The following is a 20,284-nucleotide window of genomic DNA, read 5'->3' as shown; positions in this document are numbered from 1 at the left end:
CAATCCAGAGTAATCAGTCACAATATTACGATCAGATGTCCAAAGGTTCAAGAGCAGAGGGAAAGGTCAAAATGGCTGCCAGAATTCATGTATTTTTTTATTTGATTAAACAGCATTTGAAGCAGATTATGCAATCATTACGCAAATGTAAATGGGAAGCAGTCTGTCACTACAAAAGAACTGGCAGTTCATGCTGGCAGCGTTTTCACAACGAGTGATAGTCAACACAACACCAGTGGAAAAATGATGAAAGCGAGCTCCATTTAGCACCAAACATATTGGGATATTGGGGATTTGTGCTACTGTGTGCTCATAAACATTAAATAAATGTTTGAACAATTAGACAAAACAGTCAAAAAGCATTTTTGGTGGGTTTTTTTTTTTTAAGAAATTGTATTTTAAAGGATTATGGACATAGTGTAATCTGGATTACTGATGTGTGCGTCATTGCTCTTTAGAGAGCGTTGTGTTCTCAGTCATTTAAAGCGCTAAAGTCATATTAACTATACTGTGGAATGAAAAGGGATATATGCATATTGCCTACATGACTTTTGTAGCAATTTGATCTGACCTTAAAAAAAGACAGTAAAAACCAGGATATCAAGAATTAATTAGTACATAAATAAACACTGTTAGTGGATTATTTAAATACTAGCTATATATTTTCATAGTATTTATTAATGTTTTGAATTAGCTTTTGTTTACATTTTCAGTTTTAATTTTAATTTACAATTGAGAAATTCTAAGTGATTTTGTCATTTTTATTATTTAATTGTTTCAATTTCTATATGAAGCTTAAATATACATTTTATTTCAGTTTTAGTATCTCAAATGCATATTTATTTGAACATTTCTAGGTTTCTTTTAGGTTTTTTGTCTTTCTTCATCCCATAAAATTGACCCTCTAACATTAGCATTCTCTATTCTTTTTCTATGATGTTTACTTGTTTTCTTTTTATTTGTTATTATTACAAAAAACAAAACAAAAAAAAAACACCTTGCTATGTGTACTGCGTTAGACTAACTAGGACTAGTCACAGAACTAACATCATATTGCTCTTTTGCTGGTTTGATTGACTCTATTGCCTCATTTGTAAGGCGCTTTGGATAAAAGCTTCTGCTAATTGACTAAATGTAAATATTAATATAAGTAATAACTTGAGCCAATTCAATGTAATGATGTAATAACATCTAATCTTTAAGCAGCAAGCCAGAGACAAAAAAAAAATTATAATTGAGTTGAATTTATTTCATTAACAATGAATTTACATTGTAATAAGAACTCTGGAGTCTTTGAGGAAATGTATTTTGTATTCAATATTTTTAAAGTCTGTCACAATGACTAGTGGACAATGGGAACCACAGATTCCTCAAAGAAAAAGGAGTCTCAATTGCTCCAAAGTTTTGTGTGTCACACACAATAGATCCCCAATCTGGAAACAGGACTTTTTAAATGTGAAACTGCCTGTTAACATAAAGAGAAATAAAGAGCTGATGATGTGTAACGATTTCTTAGCTTGGGTTAATTTTACAAGTGACTAGCTTGGCTGTTTTCTGAGCCAGCCTCCATTAATGAAATTGTATTTTCTCAACAAGGTTAGCTTAAACCTTTTGTTTATGATTCGCTCAGGCACATGGATTAAACATTTTTAAATAATTTTTTTCCTGCATTTTTCAAGTCCACATGTGCAGCAGGTCTGTGATTTGTTACTTGGCATGACAAGAACACACGGTTTGATGTCAAACACTGTATTTTCATACTATACAGTATGTGCATGTAAACAGAAAATCAAACATACAGTAATCAGTGTATGAACACAAATGTGGCCAGTATGAAAAATGTACTTCTTTCTACCAGATTCGGTTTCAGTACAGAAACAGATTAAAAGATCAACCACAAATGAAATTCGCTCAGAACGTGCCACCTGATAAGCACAAATGTTGAACAAGGCTCAAGAAGATGACTTGGAAAAATGTGTTTCACCAGATTCAGTGATTCGGTGAATATCTGTCAACAGAAGAATACAATCAGAGCAAATATCTAAGTGTTAAAACACTGAAATAAAAGACAGCCTCCAGCTTATTACAGAGCTTTCAAAGCCAATAAATTTGGAGTTTAACCATGATTGCTTCAACTTAAAACACAGACATCAAGAATTAATACTTTTTAGCACAGAAGATTACATGGTGAACTTGTTTCCCATGATTTCAGATCAGATCAGAATGGAGTTCAGGCTGGAATAACACACAAATTTTGATCCGAATCCAGTGAAGAAGAGGAGGAGGAGGGATTGGGGATATGACGTATGTGCTTCACGCCAAGCCAATGCAAGGAATTAAAACCATATTATTTCCAGTGAATGAATAGGCTGCAAAGACAGGCTGTAGAGTGAGGGATTAAAAAGAGAGCGAGAGGAAGACAGAAAGAACACATGAAAACAACAGCTCCCAGGGGGAAACAGACCATTTGAATGCATATTATGTAGGGCACTACATGCCATGAATAAATGCACAACATCATGTGATGCAAAGGCTTATTATTATTATTCATTTTCTTTGTTGTGAGGGTTTGTTTATGATTTTATCATAGTGCAATTATGCCACTTTGTCTATAGAATAAAATCCAACATTTATATAGCTTTAAAAATCAGGTACATTAGAAGGAGTGTTTGCAGACTGTGTTAAATTGTTTTTAATGGGATATTTTTATGAAAATTATATACTTTATATATATATATATATATATTTATATATGTACGACCTACTATGGCCATCTTGTGGTAGAAGTTAATACAACATCATTTAATTAATTGTTGATTTGTATACCTACAGACCTTAATCAGGATAGCTTGTTATTTAATGTTTGCAGGAATGAAAATGAAGCTGTGAGGGATAAAAAAATATAGAGAGCATTCAATTGTTTGTACTGTTGTTTAACAGCATATTCAGCTCTTTAAAAAAAAAAAAACTTTCAGTAGATAAAAACTCAATATAACAGTTTTAAATGCTTAATTTTTGCTATCTAGGACATTCTAACTAGACGTGAATTTAATTGAATTTAAAGCCAAATAATTAATTAAATCATAAATATGTAAAATTAAAATAAATAATTTAAAAATAACAGCAAATATAACACTTAATAAACAGATCAAATATTTTGTTTACCTGTCATGTGGCCATTAACTAGTCAGAGAACCATGAATATGCAAATATGTTACTTAATATATTTTTATATACTTAAATTTTAAGGTCGTAAATTTTTTATTAAGTAAATATATGAAAAGTAAGTTTCGGAATCCCAACCTAATATGTAAATAAAAATAACATGACTGTGTATATTTTAATGTGTTTGAAAGATGAAAGGCTTTCAAAGGGAAGTATTGGGGGGAGTTGTGGCCTAATGGTTAGGAGTAAGAGTTGTAATCCGAAGGTTGCCAGGTTCGATGCTCAGTACTGGCAGGAAATGTAGGTGGGGGCTCTCTTCTACTCTCAGTACACACGACTGAGGAGCCCTTGAGCAAGGCATGCACCAAACACTCAACTGCTCCCCAGGCGCTGCAGCAAAAATGGCATGTGTGTTCACAACTCACTGCTGTGTGTGTGTGTGTGTATGTGTGAATTTGGATGGATTAAATGCATGGTTTACCATACTAGGCCTACATGTCATCTAACGTTCAAAGACATGCAATGCTGTAATGCACTAAATTGAAAGGATTTTTGTAAATCTCAATTTTCTGTGAAATTATAGCTACTTGACTAGTGACTGGTCTTTGTGTGAATGTCTACAAAACTGAAAGACTTTCTGAATGTATATACTGTAAGTGGTATGCTATTTTAGAGCAGAACATTTTAAAAAGATGAAAATAAAGAATTAGGCAGAATAAATACATTTTTAATCATTTCATATGAATAATGTGTAATCATGTAATCAATAAAAAAGTAAGTGTAGTTTGATCACAAGTATTTTAAAATGTAACAATCTAATTACAAGTACTTAATTTTTGGAATTTGGTCATTCTTTAACAAGAACACTAACAAGAATTAACAACAGTTTGTTTGTTTGTTTGTTTTTTGCTAGCGATTTCAGTAGGTTTTAAAGTTAAGTTTTTATCACAAGCCATCAAGCAACAATATTTTGTCTGTGATATACTGAAAGACAATGTCCAGATTCACCATTTGGCATAGGTTTGACCCGCTGCAGTATATCAAACAAACCACTAGATGTCACTAACGCCCAATTATTGTTCTTCACCAGGCAGGAAACGCCAAACCGAGCTCGCTGGCGGGTTTGCACAGCAGATGGCGTTACACTATCACTAAAATCACTGATCCTGGCTGTCAGTCAACGGCAAGGAAAAACAAATCTTTAAAAATGACAGTGTTTATTCCTGTCACTGCTACCTTGAAAGCTTCTGTACAAATCTTCACACTTTACAGCTGATCAATCTTTTCTTTAAAGGACGAGGAGCTGTCCAACCAGCAGTGGTGCTGAAATTCTATAAACTGATTTTTATACAATACATAAAATGTATCAAATGGAAAAGTGCTGCTATTTTGTTAATAAAATGCCTTTTCTCTTATAAAGATGTAAGATGTAGAGAATAACAAAAAATTATAATTTTGAGTTTCTCATCATAAAAACATTTGATCAAACAAATTAAACCCATTTTAACCTTGCATTATATAATTACATAGCAATTATTCCACTTTAGTTAAATTACGCAGTAGGTGTAGGGGGTAGATTACACATTGTGTGCGTAATTTTGTATTTTCATTTTTTTTCTTTCCCTCTTTCCGTCGAACTGAAACCTAAAAACATATTTTGAAATGTAAGCAATAACCGTCGGAGAATAATGCAACCTGTCTTGAAAAAAGAAACACGCGTAGAGCGCAAGTACTGTTTACTAACACAACTTTCGAAAGTAGGCCTGTGTTTATTCAAACAAATGAAAGCTCATGGCGTCTTTTTCAAAAACAAATAACGGCGATCATTAAGTTCTCAGTGAGTAAGTGAGTTCTTACAGAACAACTAGAATAGCACTGGAAGGCATCTTCCTCGCAGACAGCATATCTGTCGAGCTCGGTGACTTAAGGTTTGTGGTCCTAAGCAGTTACAGTATTTGGAAGTTATAAAGCAAAGCACAGCCTGGCGTTACTGGGTGGGGGCTTGACGTGTTAAATGAGCATAAAAGACCCAGCTGGTTGGGGGGACCACTTGAGGGGGTAGCAAACAGTGCGTCACATCCTTGGGAAAAAAAGAGGAGCGATTCCAATGGAATCAACATGTAAGCGCATCTGCATTGGGTGGCATCAATAAGAAGGCAGCTGAGGAGAAATGATGACATCACGCTACAGGTGAATTCATCTATTCGTGCGCATTCGCGCTCCGTGCGTCCTACTACAATGACAGCGTGAAGAAGGAGAAAACCAAGAAGGCGAATTTTTGACCTGACTGTGAGTTTTTGACTCGGCGTCCTCACCCGAATACGATGAAACAACACTGCCTGACAGCAGTCGCGAGAGAGGAAATGCACGCGCAACGAAGGACTGCAAGGTAAAGCAGGAAAAGTTGGTCCGCGCGCCGAGGCTTCGCTATTCAGGGAGTGCTGGACAATCCAATGTGCGCAGACTTTCTGTGGGAGAAAAGCACAGCGTAGAAGAGAGTTAGAGTCTTTTGCTTAGAACCGACCAAAGTGTGGATCATGGCTACGGAGGAATCGGGTGGCTTGGCGCAAACCGCCGCCGTTAAACTATCAGAGATGGGGGAAAGAACTAAACAGTTAGGAACTGCGATCCAGAACCCCGAGCGACAAAGAAGGATTATTTTAGTCATTGTATGTGTGGCACTTCTTCTAGACAATATGCTTTACATGGTCATCGTGCCAATTGTGCCCGATTATTTAGCGCGCTTAGAGAGCGAATCAGAGCAGGCGCATCATGTAACGGGTAATTCTTCAACTAACATCACGCAAAACGAGAACTTTGATCTGCAGATCGGCGTGCTTTTCGCCTCAAAAGCCATTTTGCAGCTCATTGTCAATCCTTTTACCGGAACTTTCATAGACCGAGTCGGCTATGACATCCCACTTTTAATTGGACTCAGTATCATGTTCGTCTCGACGTGCATTTTTACCTTCGCCGAGAACTACGCGACTCTGTTCGCCGCGCGCAGTCTGCAAGGGCTCGGCTCGGCGTTCGCAGATACTTCTGGGATTGCCATGATCGCAGACAAGTTCACTGAGGAGGGAGAGAGAAGCCGCGCGCTGGGCATTGCCCTCGCGTTCATCTCGTTCGGAAGCCTGGCGGCGCCCCCGTTCGGAGGGGTACTGTACGAGTTCGCGGGCAAACGCGTGCCGTTCCTTGTGCTCGCCTGTATATGTTTGGCAGATGGTATACTATGCTTGACTGTCCTCAAGCCCTTTTCCAGTAGGACTAGAGAGAATATGCCAGTTGGCACCCCAATTTACACACTAATGATTGATCCCTACATAGCAGTTGTGGCAGGAGCTTTGACCACATGTAACATCCCCCTTGCCTTCCTGGAGCCCACCATCGCCAACTGGATGGAGGAGACCATGGATTCATCCCAGTGGGAGATTGGGCTCACCTGGCTCCCGGCCTTTTTCCCTCACGTATTAGGTGTTTATATCACTGTCAAGCTGGCAGCACAGTATCCACACTTGCAGTGGTTTTATGGGGCGCTTGGCATGGTCATCATTGGTGCCAGCTCTTGCATTGTGCCGGCTTGCAAAAACTTTGAGCAGTTGATAATCCCCCTGTGTGGCATTTGTTTCGGTATTGCACTGGTAGACACAGCTTTATTACCCACGCTCGCTTTTCTCGTAGACGTCCGTCACGTGTCTGTGTACGGTAGTGTATACGCTATTGCAGACATCTCCTACTGTGTTGCCTACGCGCTGGGTCCCATCGCGGCCGGTAAAATAGTGCACGATCTTGGTTTTGTGCAGCTTAATCTGGGCATGGGTTTGGCGAACGTACTTTACGCACCAGCCCTGCTTCTCCTGCGCAATGTGTGCTTCATGAAACCATCTCACTCTGAGAGAAACATGTTACTGGAGGAGGGAGCCACAGGTCTGTACGACACCATCAGAATGGAGGAACGCCAAAGAAAGAAGCACGGCTACAGTTCATCCGGTAACTGCGTGCCCATCGACGAGAACGGGACATTTGCTGGACAATCAAAGCCATTCTCTGAAGAAGAGACGTCTGAGCCAGAATACATATAACCTGAGTCGTCCGTCCTAGTTCATCTGTTACAATCCTGTTGAAACCTCTGCTGAATATAAATGTTTTTCATTCACTCATTTACATGTTACTCATTGTTCCGAAGAAAACTGTTGGTGAACGGCATACAAATTTACAATGATTTAATCTATTTAATGAAATGATTAGCTCAATATTTTTTTTTCTCCAATAGAAGAAGTGTAAGAAAAAATTATTTCACTGTATAGTATTCCGCTGTATTAAATTGTATTCAGGGATATAAATATGGTGCAAACATATTAAATATGAAGATGCTTGTACGTATTAAATTGGCCTTCGTTGAAGTTAATCCGCCGATTTTGTGCTGTTACAAATAATATGCAAAATGTCACCTGACACCTTCAAAGAAAAAAAATGATGGAACTGGTGTAAATCCTACCTTTTCAGTGTCTGTTTCAAGTATTAAATGTTTAGGGTGTATTTCTGGAATGCATTACTGTATATTATGGAATATAATGGTGTACATATGTGCATATCAAATGTACATAATTAAAAGAAAATATGTGAAACGCCGTGTTGTGCGCTGTTTCTGTGACTTACACAACCGACATCTATCTACACGCTTTAAACAGACACATTCATCTATATAAGCATTGAAATGTTAATTACTCTCGTTTTGAATGTAATTTTTCTTAAAAAGGCAATGAGTAATTATTGATATTTATAAAATAGAAATTAATGTTCAACGCAATGCAATACCGCGGTATGCAAAACTTGTGCGTTTATTTAGTTTTAGTGCATCAAAGAGCCAACAAAACTAAAAAAAAAACGAAATTATTCATAAAAAAGAAATAGTACGCATAAACAGGACATAGTTACAAATATAATTACGAAATGCATATTTATAAATATGCATAAAACACACGGGGGATGAAATTCTTATGCAATAGGGTCCTCTGTGGTGGGGAGCAAATATATAGTATATATAATGAACTGTGCAAAAAAACAAACAAAACAAAAAAGCTTTTCTTTCCCCTCCAAAACAAGATTCATAAATATAAAGCGATTAACCAAAATAGACGTTTGTGGGGAAAAATGTACACGAGACTTTTCGTAAATCGAAGCTATTTATTTAAAAGAAGAAAAACAATTGCTTATGGTGCAAGAGGGTCTAAATAAACCTCTCCACTTTTCGTTTTAATTAAATTATCGAGCGCGTTCGTGTACGGACGGGTGCTCATAAATTTCGTTCAAGGACTTGACTTAAAGTATGAGGTGGGCTGGTAGATGCGGCATCGAGCGAATGGAATTTAGTGGGTGGAGTCTGAGAAAGGTACCACTCCTTCAGCATCCTTCAGCATCTTTCCTAAGGAGCATCCTAAGAAGCTCCTGACTTGGACGCAAGTATGCCGCCTGAAACAAGTTAACGCACAACATTAACGGCACTTTCCTCTTAATAAAAAAAACGACGGGACTATGAATCTGGATAAATCCTTAGAGATATCGGAGGACTCCACAAAGAGTATATGACATTTTGGTGAGTATTTCTTAAGTTGACATTTTTATTTTTTACACAATATGCTTACAGCCTTCTTAAATAAGGACCAACTAAAAAGCTATAACAGATATTCTACTTCATTTAAATTCAAGAGAAAACATATGGATTAGATGTCTTCAATAATAGACCTCTAACTAATTTGGAATAAATACAGGTTTAGTCTCAGCTTTGTCTAACTGATTTTTTTTTTAGTTTTGTTGAAAACTATTTGCAATGCAAGCTTTCTCTCATACCTGTATGTCTGTTCCAGAGGGAACTGGGAAAATTATCAGTAGATTTTCATTTTTCTTGACTGAACCTCTACCACTTTGAGGATGCCGGTTTTGAAAAGGGAGCAAGCAAGAGACACGGGAGATCCAAGTGTAAGCAAAATACTATTATATATTTGTACATAAAATGTAGGAATTATGTGGCTTAACTAAACTGTTACATTTCAAACATTATCTTCTAACAATGATTAAAAACAACATTGTTAACTACAGTACTGCATTCAGAACATAAATGATACCTTTATGCCATTATAATAGAGATTATCTTGTTTATCCAGCCAGGTCAAACACAGGGCAAAATTATTTAAATATAATACTTGTCTGGGGTCATTTGGAGCATGAAAGATGTACTAAGACTCTATCAAGTCTAATTAGACAAGAACTTAAGAACAATATAAGTTAATAAATCCCACTAAAGCTCTGGTCATGATCTCAATTTAGGGCCTCCCGAAGCTCCCAGTGCCGCCCTTGCAGCAAACACTGGACATGTACCTGAAGTGCATGAGTCACCTAATGCCTGAGGAGCAGTTCAAAAAGACAAAGGCGACTGTAGAGAAATTTGGAGCACCTGGTGGGATGGGAGAATTTCTTCAGAAAAAGTTACTGGAGAGAAGGGAACATAAAGCCAATTGGGTAAGGACTGCATTAATTGCTAAGACTTTTCTGTAAGCAACTTTGCTTTTAATGTGCAGATATATTGTCTGTTAAATATGTTTTCAAAGTTATTTGTCTCTTTTTGAACATTGTCCAAGGTGTATGACTACTGGCTTGAAGACATGTATTTGAGCAACAGATTAGCACTACCTGTCAACTCCAGTCCTGTGATGGTCTTTCCCAAGCAGAACTTCACGAGTCAAAGCGACACCCTCAGGTACGGGACTCTGGGGATACAGCAGGGACAATTTCACTCTTATAAACTGAGATGACTGATACCGCTGCATTGATATAAATTTGTTTAAGTGGAAATGCAGATGTCTACATAATTAAGGATACCGTATACGCATTAGATTGTGCAAAGCTGTCAGGTCTGTACACTGCATGATTTAATCTAACAACTGTGTAGCTCCATATGGCAACGTAATTGAAGGGGCACATTAATTAAAACTTGATTTCTCATTAAGGAGAGTTTAATCTACAGATACACATGTACACAAAGTCTCCCTCACATCATAAGCTGATGCTGATTTCAGTCCTAAAATTTGAAACACTACATCCTACAATGGACTATGCAATTAATTAATTGCATTATTAAAACTATTTTAAGCTTAACAAAGAATAGGTTATGTTTCTCAAAAAAGATTTCAAAATGTTGTATTAAAGGATGTAATCAGACCTCATTTGATTAAGTGCTATTGTAAAAACTAATTAAAAACAATGTAATTGCATTGCTTCCTGTGAATGTGCGTTCTTTAATGAAAATGAACGCTACAAAAGATTTCTGTTTTTTGTACTTTCTATGTGACATACTGTAGAATCCTGAAAAAAATGTATCACAGTTTCCACACAAATATTAAGCAGCACACCTGTTTTCAACACTGATAAGAATAATAAATGTTTCTTGAGAGCCAAATCAGCATATTAGAATGATTTGAAGGATCATGTGACACTGAAGTAATGATGCTGAAAATTCAGCTTTGCACCAAAGGAATACATTACAACTTTATAACCATTTAAAACCATTATATTACAAATTACAACCGTTTTTAATTGTAATATTCACAATATTACTGTTTTATTATATTTCTGATCGAATAAACACAGCCTTGGTAAGCATAAAAGACTTGTTTCAAAAACAAAATATGCTTTTTGTTGTTTTTTTTTTCAACAGATTTGCTGCCCATCTCATTTCTGGTGTATTAGAGTATAAATCTCTTATAGATGGGTAGGTTATACTCCTAGTTTTCAACAAAACAAGCTTCATTCATAATTAATTGCATAGTTTTCTAAACATGGCTGTATGCTGCTCGTTGTAGACGTGCCCTCCCTGTAGAATATGCTCGTGGGCAGCTGGCTGGGACGCCCCTGTGTATGGATCAGTACAACAAGGTCTTCACCTCCTACCGCCTGCCAGGGCCAAAAATTGACACTTTAGTGGCTCAGAAGAGCACAGTTATGACCGAGCCCGAACATATAATAGTGGCTTGTAAGAATCAGGTAGGTATTACTTCACCTAGTAGTGAACTATATCTGATGTTTTTAATTTGTTTTGCTTGTTCTTAATATTTATTTTAAAATTAGTCTCAAAAAGTCATAAGCAAAGATGTGATGTGTTTCCTGCCATACCATGTTGTATGTGTTTGCAGTTTTTTGTTCTCGACGTGGTGATAAACTTTCGTCGGTTGAATGAAAAAGACCTTTACACTCAGCTGGAGCGAATCAGAAAGATGGCAGATATTGAAGAGGAGCGTCTGCCTCCGATCGGTCTGCTCACATCAGATGGCAGAACACAGTGGGCCGAAGCTCGCAACGTGCTGATCAAAGGTCAGACATCATTTATCCTCAACTATACAAGCTGTATCTGCTACTAGACCTGCAATTTGACACCACAATATTAAGAAACAAAACAACTTGACTTTATCTGGAAAAGCAAGTCTCTCACAACTATAAATTCCCCTGATGACACAAAAAGTTCTGCACAGGTTAATGGAATTCACACACATAAAATGTAATACTTCTCAATCGGGTGCAGATTCTACCAACAGGGACTCTCTGGACATGATTGAGCGCTGTCTGTGTCTGGTGTGTTTGGACGAGCCATCTGGCACTGAACTGACTGATACCAACCGAGCTTTACTGATGCTCCACGGAGGGGGGACGGACAAAAATGGGGGCAATCGCTGGTATGACAAGCCCATGCAGGTAGAAAAAAAACAAAAAAGGATGGATTCAAATTGCATTGATCATAAGACCAGGAAAATGAATTCTAAAATGAAACTACTGTAATGATTTCAGTTTGTAATAGGTGCAGATGGATGCTGTGGTGTTGTATGTGAACACTCACCTTTTGAAGGAATAGTGCTTGTGCAATGTACAGAATATCTACTGAGATACATGTAAGCCAAATTATTATTTCATTCACAGAAATTAATTTCAAAGTAACTCTTGGTCTGGCAAATTCAAAGAATACATTCACTTCTGAAGGAATCTGTAATATCTTTCTGCATGCACTGGCACATCACAGTTACATTTATGTATTTGCCAAAGAGGCTGAGATGGAAAACTCTAATGAGACGACTTGAGATATATACCCACAGCCTGAGAATAGCAACTAAGCTAGTGAAGAAGCAATGAGATTGTTTCTCTCACAGGAGAGGAAGCCCTTCTAAGCTTGTGAGGGCAGCCAGCATGAGTGAGCTTCCTGCCCCCAGGCGACTGCGCTGGAAATGCTCGCCAGATATCCAAACGTTACTCACAGCCTCAGCAGACAAATTACAGAGGTATGTCAACATTCAGGTGAAACAACAGGGTAGTAAGTTCTGTACAGTCTAACAGATTCCATTCCGACAGCATGCCATTTATTAAACTAAACTTTGCTCATCCTATTAAAGCATTTCTTAGAAGCCATCAAAGTTAATTATTCATATAAATAAAAAAAATTTGAGCAAATAAATACTGTAAAATACAAGAAATGTTTTAGTATCTTTTGGTTTCTTACATGCACTACTGTTAAAATGTTTGGGGTCAGTAAGAAAAAAAATATTTTGGAAAAAAACTAAAAACTTTTATTCAGGATGCAAAGAAGTGAAAGACATTTATAAATGTTATACAGAAGATTTCTATTGCAAATGCTGTAAATCAAATAATCCTGAAATGCATCCCACTTTCCAACTGTTTTCATTGATAATAATAAGAAACATTTCTTGAGCAGCAAATTAGCATATTTGAATGATTTCGAAAGGATCATGTGACACTGATGACTGAAGCAATGATGCTGAAAATTCAGCTTTGTCATCAGAGAAATAAATTACATTTTAAAATGAGTGCTGTCAAACGATTAATCACATCCACATTTAATTTTTTTTTTACATAATATATGTGTGTGTACTGTGTTTATTTATTATGTATATCTAAATACATACACATGCATGTATATATTTAAATATATATTTCTATATTAAATATATTTATATATAAATATAAATATATACATGTAAATACATGTAAATATTTTCAAAATATATTCTGTATGTGTGTATTTATATATAATAAATATAGTACACACACATATATTACATAAAAACTTTTATTTTTGATGCGATTAATCATTTGACAGCACTATTTAAAATCTATCAGAATAGAAAACAGTTCTATTAAATGGTAATAATATTTCACAATATTACTGTTTTTCTTTTTTCTTTTTGATTAAATAAATGCAGCCCAGTGAGCATAAGATTTCAAAATTTCAAAAACATTTAAAAAAAATAGTACTGACCCCAAACTTTAAACCCCCAGTTTCACAGACAAGGCTTAAGCCTAGTCCTAGACTAAAATATAAGTCTGAGCTGTTTCAACTGAAATAAACTTGCACTGACTGATCATCAAATATATCAGTGCCTTTGTTCTGTCTCAAGATGTACCCCAGTAATGTTTTTTTTTTCTAAGCATGTTTATAAAAATTACTTAAATGTCCTAATTGAACTATGGCCTAATCCTGGCTTAGTCTAAGACCTGTCTGTGAAACCAGGCCATAGTGTATTAACTGTTAATTCCCACAGACTTGTGAAAAATCTGGACATGAATGTCAACAAATTCACTGGTTATGGCAAAGAGTTCATCAAGAAACAGAAAATGAGCCCTGATGCTTATATTCAAGTTGCCCTCCAGTTTACATTTTACAGGTCAGTCTTCTCTTTCATTTAAGATGTATTAGTACTACAGAGTGAATACTTATGTCTGACACTCTTTTTTTTCTTTTGCACTCAGATGTCATGGACGTCTAGTGCCCACCTATGAAAGTGCATCAATACGCCGCTTTCAAGAAGGACGAGTTGACAACATTCGCTCCTCCACACCTGAGGCCTTAGCATTTGTGAAAGCTATGGCAAAAAGCTCCAAAATCCCTGTATGTAGTTTAGTCTGTTTTCATTATATTCTATTCAAACTCATCTGCAGTCAATGCTGTGTGTATTGTCAAAACAGGAGTACCTTAGTAATAACCACTGTCTCTTTTATTTAGGATGCTGAGAAAATGGAGTTGCTTTGGACTGCCATTAAAGCCCAAACCAATTACACAATTCTAGTAAGTGAAACGGACAACTGAATTTGAACTACAATTACACAATCTGCCAGTTACAATCATGTTTGACTGTGATTGTCATACTGTCCACTCTGCAATAAAATATTGCTTGTCCACTCTTTGGAAACAGGCAATCACTGGGATGGCAATAGACAATCACTTGCTGGGACTACGAGAGATTGCCAAGGAGCTGAAACTAGAAAAGCCAGAGCTCTTTTCTGATACAACCTTTGCCACCAGCATCCACTTCATTCTCTCTACAAGCCAGGTTCACTTTAAACCCTAACTGAAATCATAAGAGATAGACCTAAATGGATTTGTGATTCATAGTGTGCATACATTTTTATTTTAATATAATATGTAGAAAAAATGTTAGAACTTGATCACCAATCTGTCTGTTCAAAAACACTTGTCTTTGCATAGGTTCCTACCACTGAAGAGATGTTCTGCTGCTATGGTCCTGTTGTCCCTAATGGCTACGGTGCCTGCTACAATCCTCAGAAGGACCACATCATCTTCTGTGTGCCAAGCTTCCGTGACAGTGCCGAGACCAGCTCAGATTTGTTTGTGAAGACTCTTGAGGGGTGCCTAAAGGAAATGCAAGATCTATGCATAAAATGCAACACCGAAGCTAAACCAACTGACTCCACAGAAAGGATGGACAGAACTACCAAGGTAATGAAGAATGGAAGCAAGTCATAGCAAGAAGCTACATCATTTGAATCGTATGGAAGATGCAGAAACCACAAAGATGGACATTTTGGGAGAAAATAAGAGTCTCAAAAACATATCAAGGCCCATTTTATTACCAACAGCAGTGATATAGAAATTCTATGGAGCTGTAGTTGTTTGACAAAAGTAGATCCATTTAGTTATTTTGCATTATTTGGCCTATGAGAGCATATACAAATATAAACAGCAGTAGATGAAACTCTATATATAAAGATATACTAAAGATATATAGTAAATTATGCCTTCTTAATATGACCTGAACTAGCTGAGGTCTGTCTCCAAGAATCCTACCCAGCTTTTCAGTCTGTCTATGAGTATATTAATAGTTGACACTGTCAAAGGCAGCATTAAAAGGACAGTTCACCCAAAAATAAAAATTCTGTAATCATTTACGTACCATCATGTCGTTCCAAATCTGTATGACTCACTTTCGTCTGTGGAACACAAAAGAAGATATTTTGAAGAATGTTTCAACAGTTTTTTTAACAACATTGAACAATTATTACTTGATGCTTGTTGCTGGAAACTAAATTGGAAATTATCCTAAAAAAAATCCCATTTTATGCTGCCTTTGAAAAACTGTACTATATCCACTTGCTTAATATGCATATGTCAATTATGATATGACAACCTATAGCTGTTTACAATCTACACCAGTTTTTTTATGGTCATGTCAGAGTTAACCTAACTTATGGTTATAGAGACCTGTCAAAATACAGTACCCTGAATGACAACCCTGTGGAACTGGACCAGAAGCTGCTATTTAGCCTTGTCTTTGTGAGTCTCATCTTTTGCATTTTAAAGTTTATTTAATGTATTTAAAAAAAAATGTATCTGTATATATAGCAAAGTCTATTTTAAGTCTGCAGTATACAAACAAAATGTCAGGACCAGGCATTATAATTTATACTCTATGGTATTATAGCTTTAAAGTGTGCTGTGTTTTATGTGCTCTATAAATTGAATTCTCACTTGGTCATATTCTGAAATGCACAGTCTGAGGTTCTAAAAACAAGCCAGCGTGCATAAATGTTTAAAGAATATGAGCCATTGTTATGTGTTTTCATTCTGTGGGGTTGTCTTGATTTCCAATGCAATAATAGTAACAGGAATGTTTGATTTCTAATGCAATAGCAGAAACCCATGAAGCCAAGAAGAATAGTTATACAGTGGCAAATTGATAAGCTTTTTTAAAAGTACAATCATCGTTGTGTTTGTGAAAATGTGCTTATATTACGTCTGAAAATGACACTGACACGTATAGCACACTAGATCTATACAGTATATCTAAAGAAAAATTGACAATACTTGATGTCTGTCTAATGTACACAGATAAAGACTGAGTGAGAATATGTTTTTATATTGTGAACACTGTAAACACTGTTTTTTATTTTTATTTTATTTGTATATCCTACATGTTGATCCAGTCGTGATAGTAATTGTGAAGTAGATGTAGATCAAAAAACTAAAACAGAGGCCCCTTGAGAAATTAATTTTAGCACTTTATAACTAGATCAAATATGTACTGTAGCTTAGCTGAAATAGACTAATAAAGCACTTGATGTTACTAGAGTATAGAAAATATGTATACTATATATAGAGAAAAATTATAGCCTTAGCCCAAGTATTAGTAATAGAATATATTTGTTGATTATCATGACATCAAGTTCAGCATGAATATTTGAGAATGGGCAAATCAGAAAATACATGTAAAAATGAGGATGTAACAGAATGTATGTCTAGCGGTGGAGTGCTTAAACTGTGATGTTATTTAACTCTGGGATATTTATTTTTTCAAAAAGAGTTTTCAAAAGATAAATGGTCTATTTATCAATATCACTGTATCCTAATGATGCCATAAAAAGTCCTAATCAAAACCAATGATGTGTTTGCTGAGTATTTACCACCAACTATGAAATATCTGTATTCTTGCATGTGCACAAGACTTTTTGCGACCACACTACAGCATAAAACATATTCTACATTGCACATCACATTGATTCATGCCCACTGCAATGATTTAGGGCAAGTTCATTAATATGATCATATAGCAAACCTAAAAATAACTTCAATTACAATTATTTAGATTCACCATATTATTGTTTGCATTGGAAAGGTATAGCATTTATAATATTTCTTAATAAAATTATTTTTTTTCTGTCTTCCTGTGACATGTTTGTATGTTTTAGGTTACTATGGTCACTGGTTACTATGGAGAGAAGTATAAACAAACACAGTTTTGACAACAGCCTAGCCTTGAGGTGGTTTATAGATAGATTTATAATTATGCCTACTAATTCAGTAGTAACAGTCAAGTATGGTCCATACGAGTCGTGTGGTATTGTCGAGCACAGAACATTTCGCCTGGACGGTTTACAAGGTAATCTTTAAAAACGTGTCCAAAAGTTTCAGTCATTTTGTTACATTTTTACCCATCAATACACGTAACACTCTTGTAATTTGGTGAAAATGACCCTCACTTCTAGCGGTTCTAAAAGACGACGGCCACCAGTGTGTCCTCGAGAAAACAGATGACTGGAATATAGTAGAGCTCATTGTGAATGGGGAGTGCGTCTACACGTGCAACATTACTGACCTTGAGTTTGGTAATTTGCGTCAGCATTTGAAAACCTCTGCTGTTTTGGATGATAAGAGATGTGATGCTCGTGAAGTGCCTGTCAAACTTCTCTTTGCTCATAGGGGGTGACGGACGACTTGATCCGCGGTGCCTGGAGGCCATTGACGCGGTGAGGGACGCGTACTGAACGCCATGTCTGACCGTGTTCGCAATGGAACACAAGCATACTACTCTGTATAACGTCTACTGTTTTATTACTGTTTATGAGTGACCATCAGTAGAACAACAGTAGGCCTACACTATTATTTAAATACAGGTGGAGTTATTCCATTATAAAAGGTAAACAAACATAGTTCTCTACAAAGTCACACAAACTCACTATTTTTGTTGTTGTTTAATCACAATGCACGCTGAATTCAGGAGAGTTAGCTAACATGGAAACAGAAATGTTGAACATTTTTAATTTTGTGTAAGATGTCTTAACATTTTTGCACTACATTGTGGGATACAGTAGTTCAGTAAATAAGTGTGCTGTTACACACTGCTAGTTTCAGCAAATACAGTAAATCAGGAAATTAGCATATTGCGCACAGTATTTACTACATAATGCAGCAACTGTAAGGTACAGTATACTACTATTCTAAACATAACCAAGGTCTTAAAATCTAGTGAGCATGAGCGTACTAACTAGACAGCGTTTTCATGCATAAGTCCACTAATGTTGTCTTGCTGTATAGGAAGGCAGCACACTGTGGAGAGACCTCTTATGCATGTGCACAGGTATATGAAAAATGATATAACGAAGCAAACATCCATCGTTTGTCAGTGACAGTTTATTGCATTATTGCTGAGAAACGTCTATCATTTATCACAATCTATCACAGTGAATTTTATTTATGATCATTTTCCCCATGTGCAATGCCTAGTGTCTATAATATACTACAACCAAATCTAATATTTTTTTTACCCTTTTTAAACATTTACATTAAATTCACTATAGCAAGTCATATGAATAACCTACAGCACAGATTCAAGTAAAATCCAGTTAGCTGGATTATAGTTGCTAGTTATAGCTGTTTAGTCCAGCTTGAGTGACAATTAAAGGTTTAACTATGTTTAAGCAGCCACAAAATGATCATTACAGATGCATGTAGAAGTTTTAGTGTTGCTAAAATCCACTGCAAATGCAGTTTGCTCACAGAAAGATATTGCATCGGATACTTGTGCTTATCAGATTGGTGGTTAAAGTAATTGTTTTGTAACTTCCTTTTATTTATTTCCCAGTGTGTATAGCATTTCAAAGTTGTCACAGACATGTTGACGTTACAAATGCTGTGATTCCCACAAGTCCTAAACTCCACAAGAACCCTAAAGTCTAAAAAGGAAGCATATTTTGTGGAAGCTACAGAAAATATCGCCACTGCCATAGAGAATATTGTTACTTGTCTACATGCCATCTGTTTGATGTCTCGGGATGAAGCCAAGTGTGACAGTTATGGAAGACAAATAAATAAAAAAAATATGAAAATCCGATTACTTAAGACAGATAAGGGATTTCTGGTGCAAATAAATGAGCTAAACAAATTTCTATTTGCTGTTTTGTGCTCAATTTATCAATTTGACATACTTTGGCAACATGTAAGTGACCTTATTTAATATATTGTGCGCTGATACCTGTTATATTTCATTTTAAAATCTAATTTCCACTTCTAACACAATAGCATCAAAAACTCCTGCCCTTGAAAGCCTCAAGGTTAAACGCAGTGTCCAAGAACCTCTTCAGCTCAGCCAGATGAGTGAATTTGTTTCCTGTGGCAGGGGCTGCAGCAGGGTCACGGCCCACATACCTAAAATGATTGTGAAAGTTTTTAGTTTGGTGTATATAAGTTTGATTAGGCTACATCAAACATTTAGCTTAAAGAAATAATTCACTCAAAAATGAAAATATGCTAAAAAAATGTACTCACCCTCAAGCCATCCAAGATGTAGATAAGTTTGTTTCTTCAATGGAACAGATTTGGAGAAATTTAGCATTATGTCACTGTGAATGGGTGCCGTCAAAAAGAGAATTCAAACTGCTGATAAAAACATCACAATAACCCACAAGTATCTGGCCAAAATAGTCAAATTATTCATAGTGCTTCATCCAATAAAAAAGTTGTTCCCCTGTTGTCCTCTCACATTAAAATCCACCGTCATACTTGTTAATAACTGTTTTTGCTTGATCTGTGCATATTTTTGATTCATATGACACAACTGGAGAAAGCAATATTATGGATAGGGGACTCGTCTGAAATTAAAAACATCTATGCAGCTTTCTGCTTCACATTAATTGATGGGCAGGAGTTGTTTTTATTGGCTGTTTGGACACTATTGGTGAACAACTGATGTAATGCTAAATTTCTCCAAATTTGTTCCGATGAAGAAACAAACACATCTTGGATGGCCTAAGAGAGTAAATTGTCAGCAAGTTTTCACTTTTGGGTAAACTATTCCTTTAAAAAGAGACTCACCATATTGGATTCTTGGGGTGCACCGTGAGGAAACGTGGCCTTATGTAATCATAGTAGCCCATATTCTTGTGCTCCTCTTGACACCATATGAGTTCAGCATTGCTGTACTTCTCAACCTCAGCCTTGATGAGGTCAAAAGGGAAGGGTGATATCTAAGAAGGAAGAATTTGATTG

General features: G+C 36.2%; 4 protein-coding genes across 5 annotated transcripts in view; 3 read left to right on the top strand and 1 right to left on the bottom strand.

Annotated features, from left to right (window-relative positions):
* Positions 1-5,702: 5,702 nt before the first annotated feature.
* LOC306882047 (putative vesicular acetylcholine transporter-A) lies at positions 5,703-7,247 on the top strand (the record flags this gene model as incomplete). The annotated part of the gene is made up of 1 exon (XM_079436480.1): positions 5,703-7,247. The coding sequence occupies one exon, from the start codon at positions 5,703-5,705 to the stop codon at positions 7,245-7,247; it is 1,545 nt and encodes a 514-aa protein (XP_079292606.1).
* Positions 7,248-9,096: 1,849 nt separating this feature from the next.
* On the top strand, positions 9,097-16,892 carry chata (choline O-acetyltransferase a; the record flags this gene model as incomplete). The annotated part of the gene is made up of 14 exons (XM_079437286.1): positions 9,097-9,144; positions 9,493-9,684; positions 9,804-9,922; positions 10,880-10,933; positions 11,025-11,205; positions 11,355-11,532; positions 11,741-11,910; positions 12,004-12,104; positions 12,360-12,488; positions 13,767-13,889; positions 13,975-14,113; positions 14,228-14,290; positions 14,418-14,555; positions 14,711-16,892. 14 exons carry the CDS (start codon positions 9,097-9,099, stop codon positions 14,987-14,989), a joined length of 1,914 nt encoding a protein of 637 aa, XP_079293412.1. The 3' UTR covers positions 14,990-16,892.
* A 337-nt stretch (positions 16,893-17,229) lies between these two features.
* On the top strand, positions 17,230-19,185 carry cUnh10orf53 (chromosome Un C10orf53 homolog). The gene is made up of 3 exons (XM_079437671.1): positions 17,230-17,399; positions 17,506-17,625; positions 17,720-19,185. The coding sequence occupies exons 1-3, from the start codon at positions 17,231-17,233 to the stop codon at positions 17,782-17,784; spliced, it is 354 nt and encodes a 117-aa protein (XP_079293797.1). The 5' UTR covers position 17,230; the 3' UTR covers positions 17,785-19,185.
* LOC306882784 (2-oxoglutarate dehydrogenase-like, mitochondrial) overlaps positions 18,419-20,284 on the bottom strand; it is a gene marked incomplete at its 5' end in the record, with an annotated part of 29,522 nt that continues 27,656 nt past the window's right edge. For both annotated transcript variants that reach the window (XM_079437669.1, XM_079437670.1), the window contains 2 exons: positions 18,419-19,444; positions 20,111-20,262. In XM_079437669.1, coding sequence (XP_079293795.1) covers positions 19,321-19,444; positions 20,111-20,262 — 276 coding nt within the window. In that variant the 3' untranslated portion in view covers positions 18,419-19,320. The remainder of the gene's footprint in view (positions 19,445-20,110; positions 20,263-20,284) is intronic.

The sequence above is a fragment of the Barbus barbus genome (assembly GCF_936440315.1).
Source record: "Barbus barbus genome assembly, chromosome: 16".
In the NCBI taxonomy this organism is placed as follows: Eukaryota; Metazoa; Chordata; class Actinopteri; order Cypriniformes; family Cyprinidae; genus Barbus; species Barbus barbus.
The sequence above is the reverse complement of the archived record's forward strand: the minus strand, read 5'-3'. Positions and strand labels throughout refer to the sequence as shown.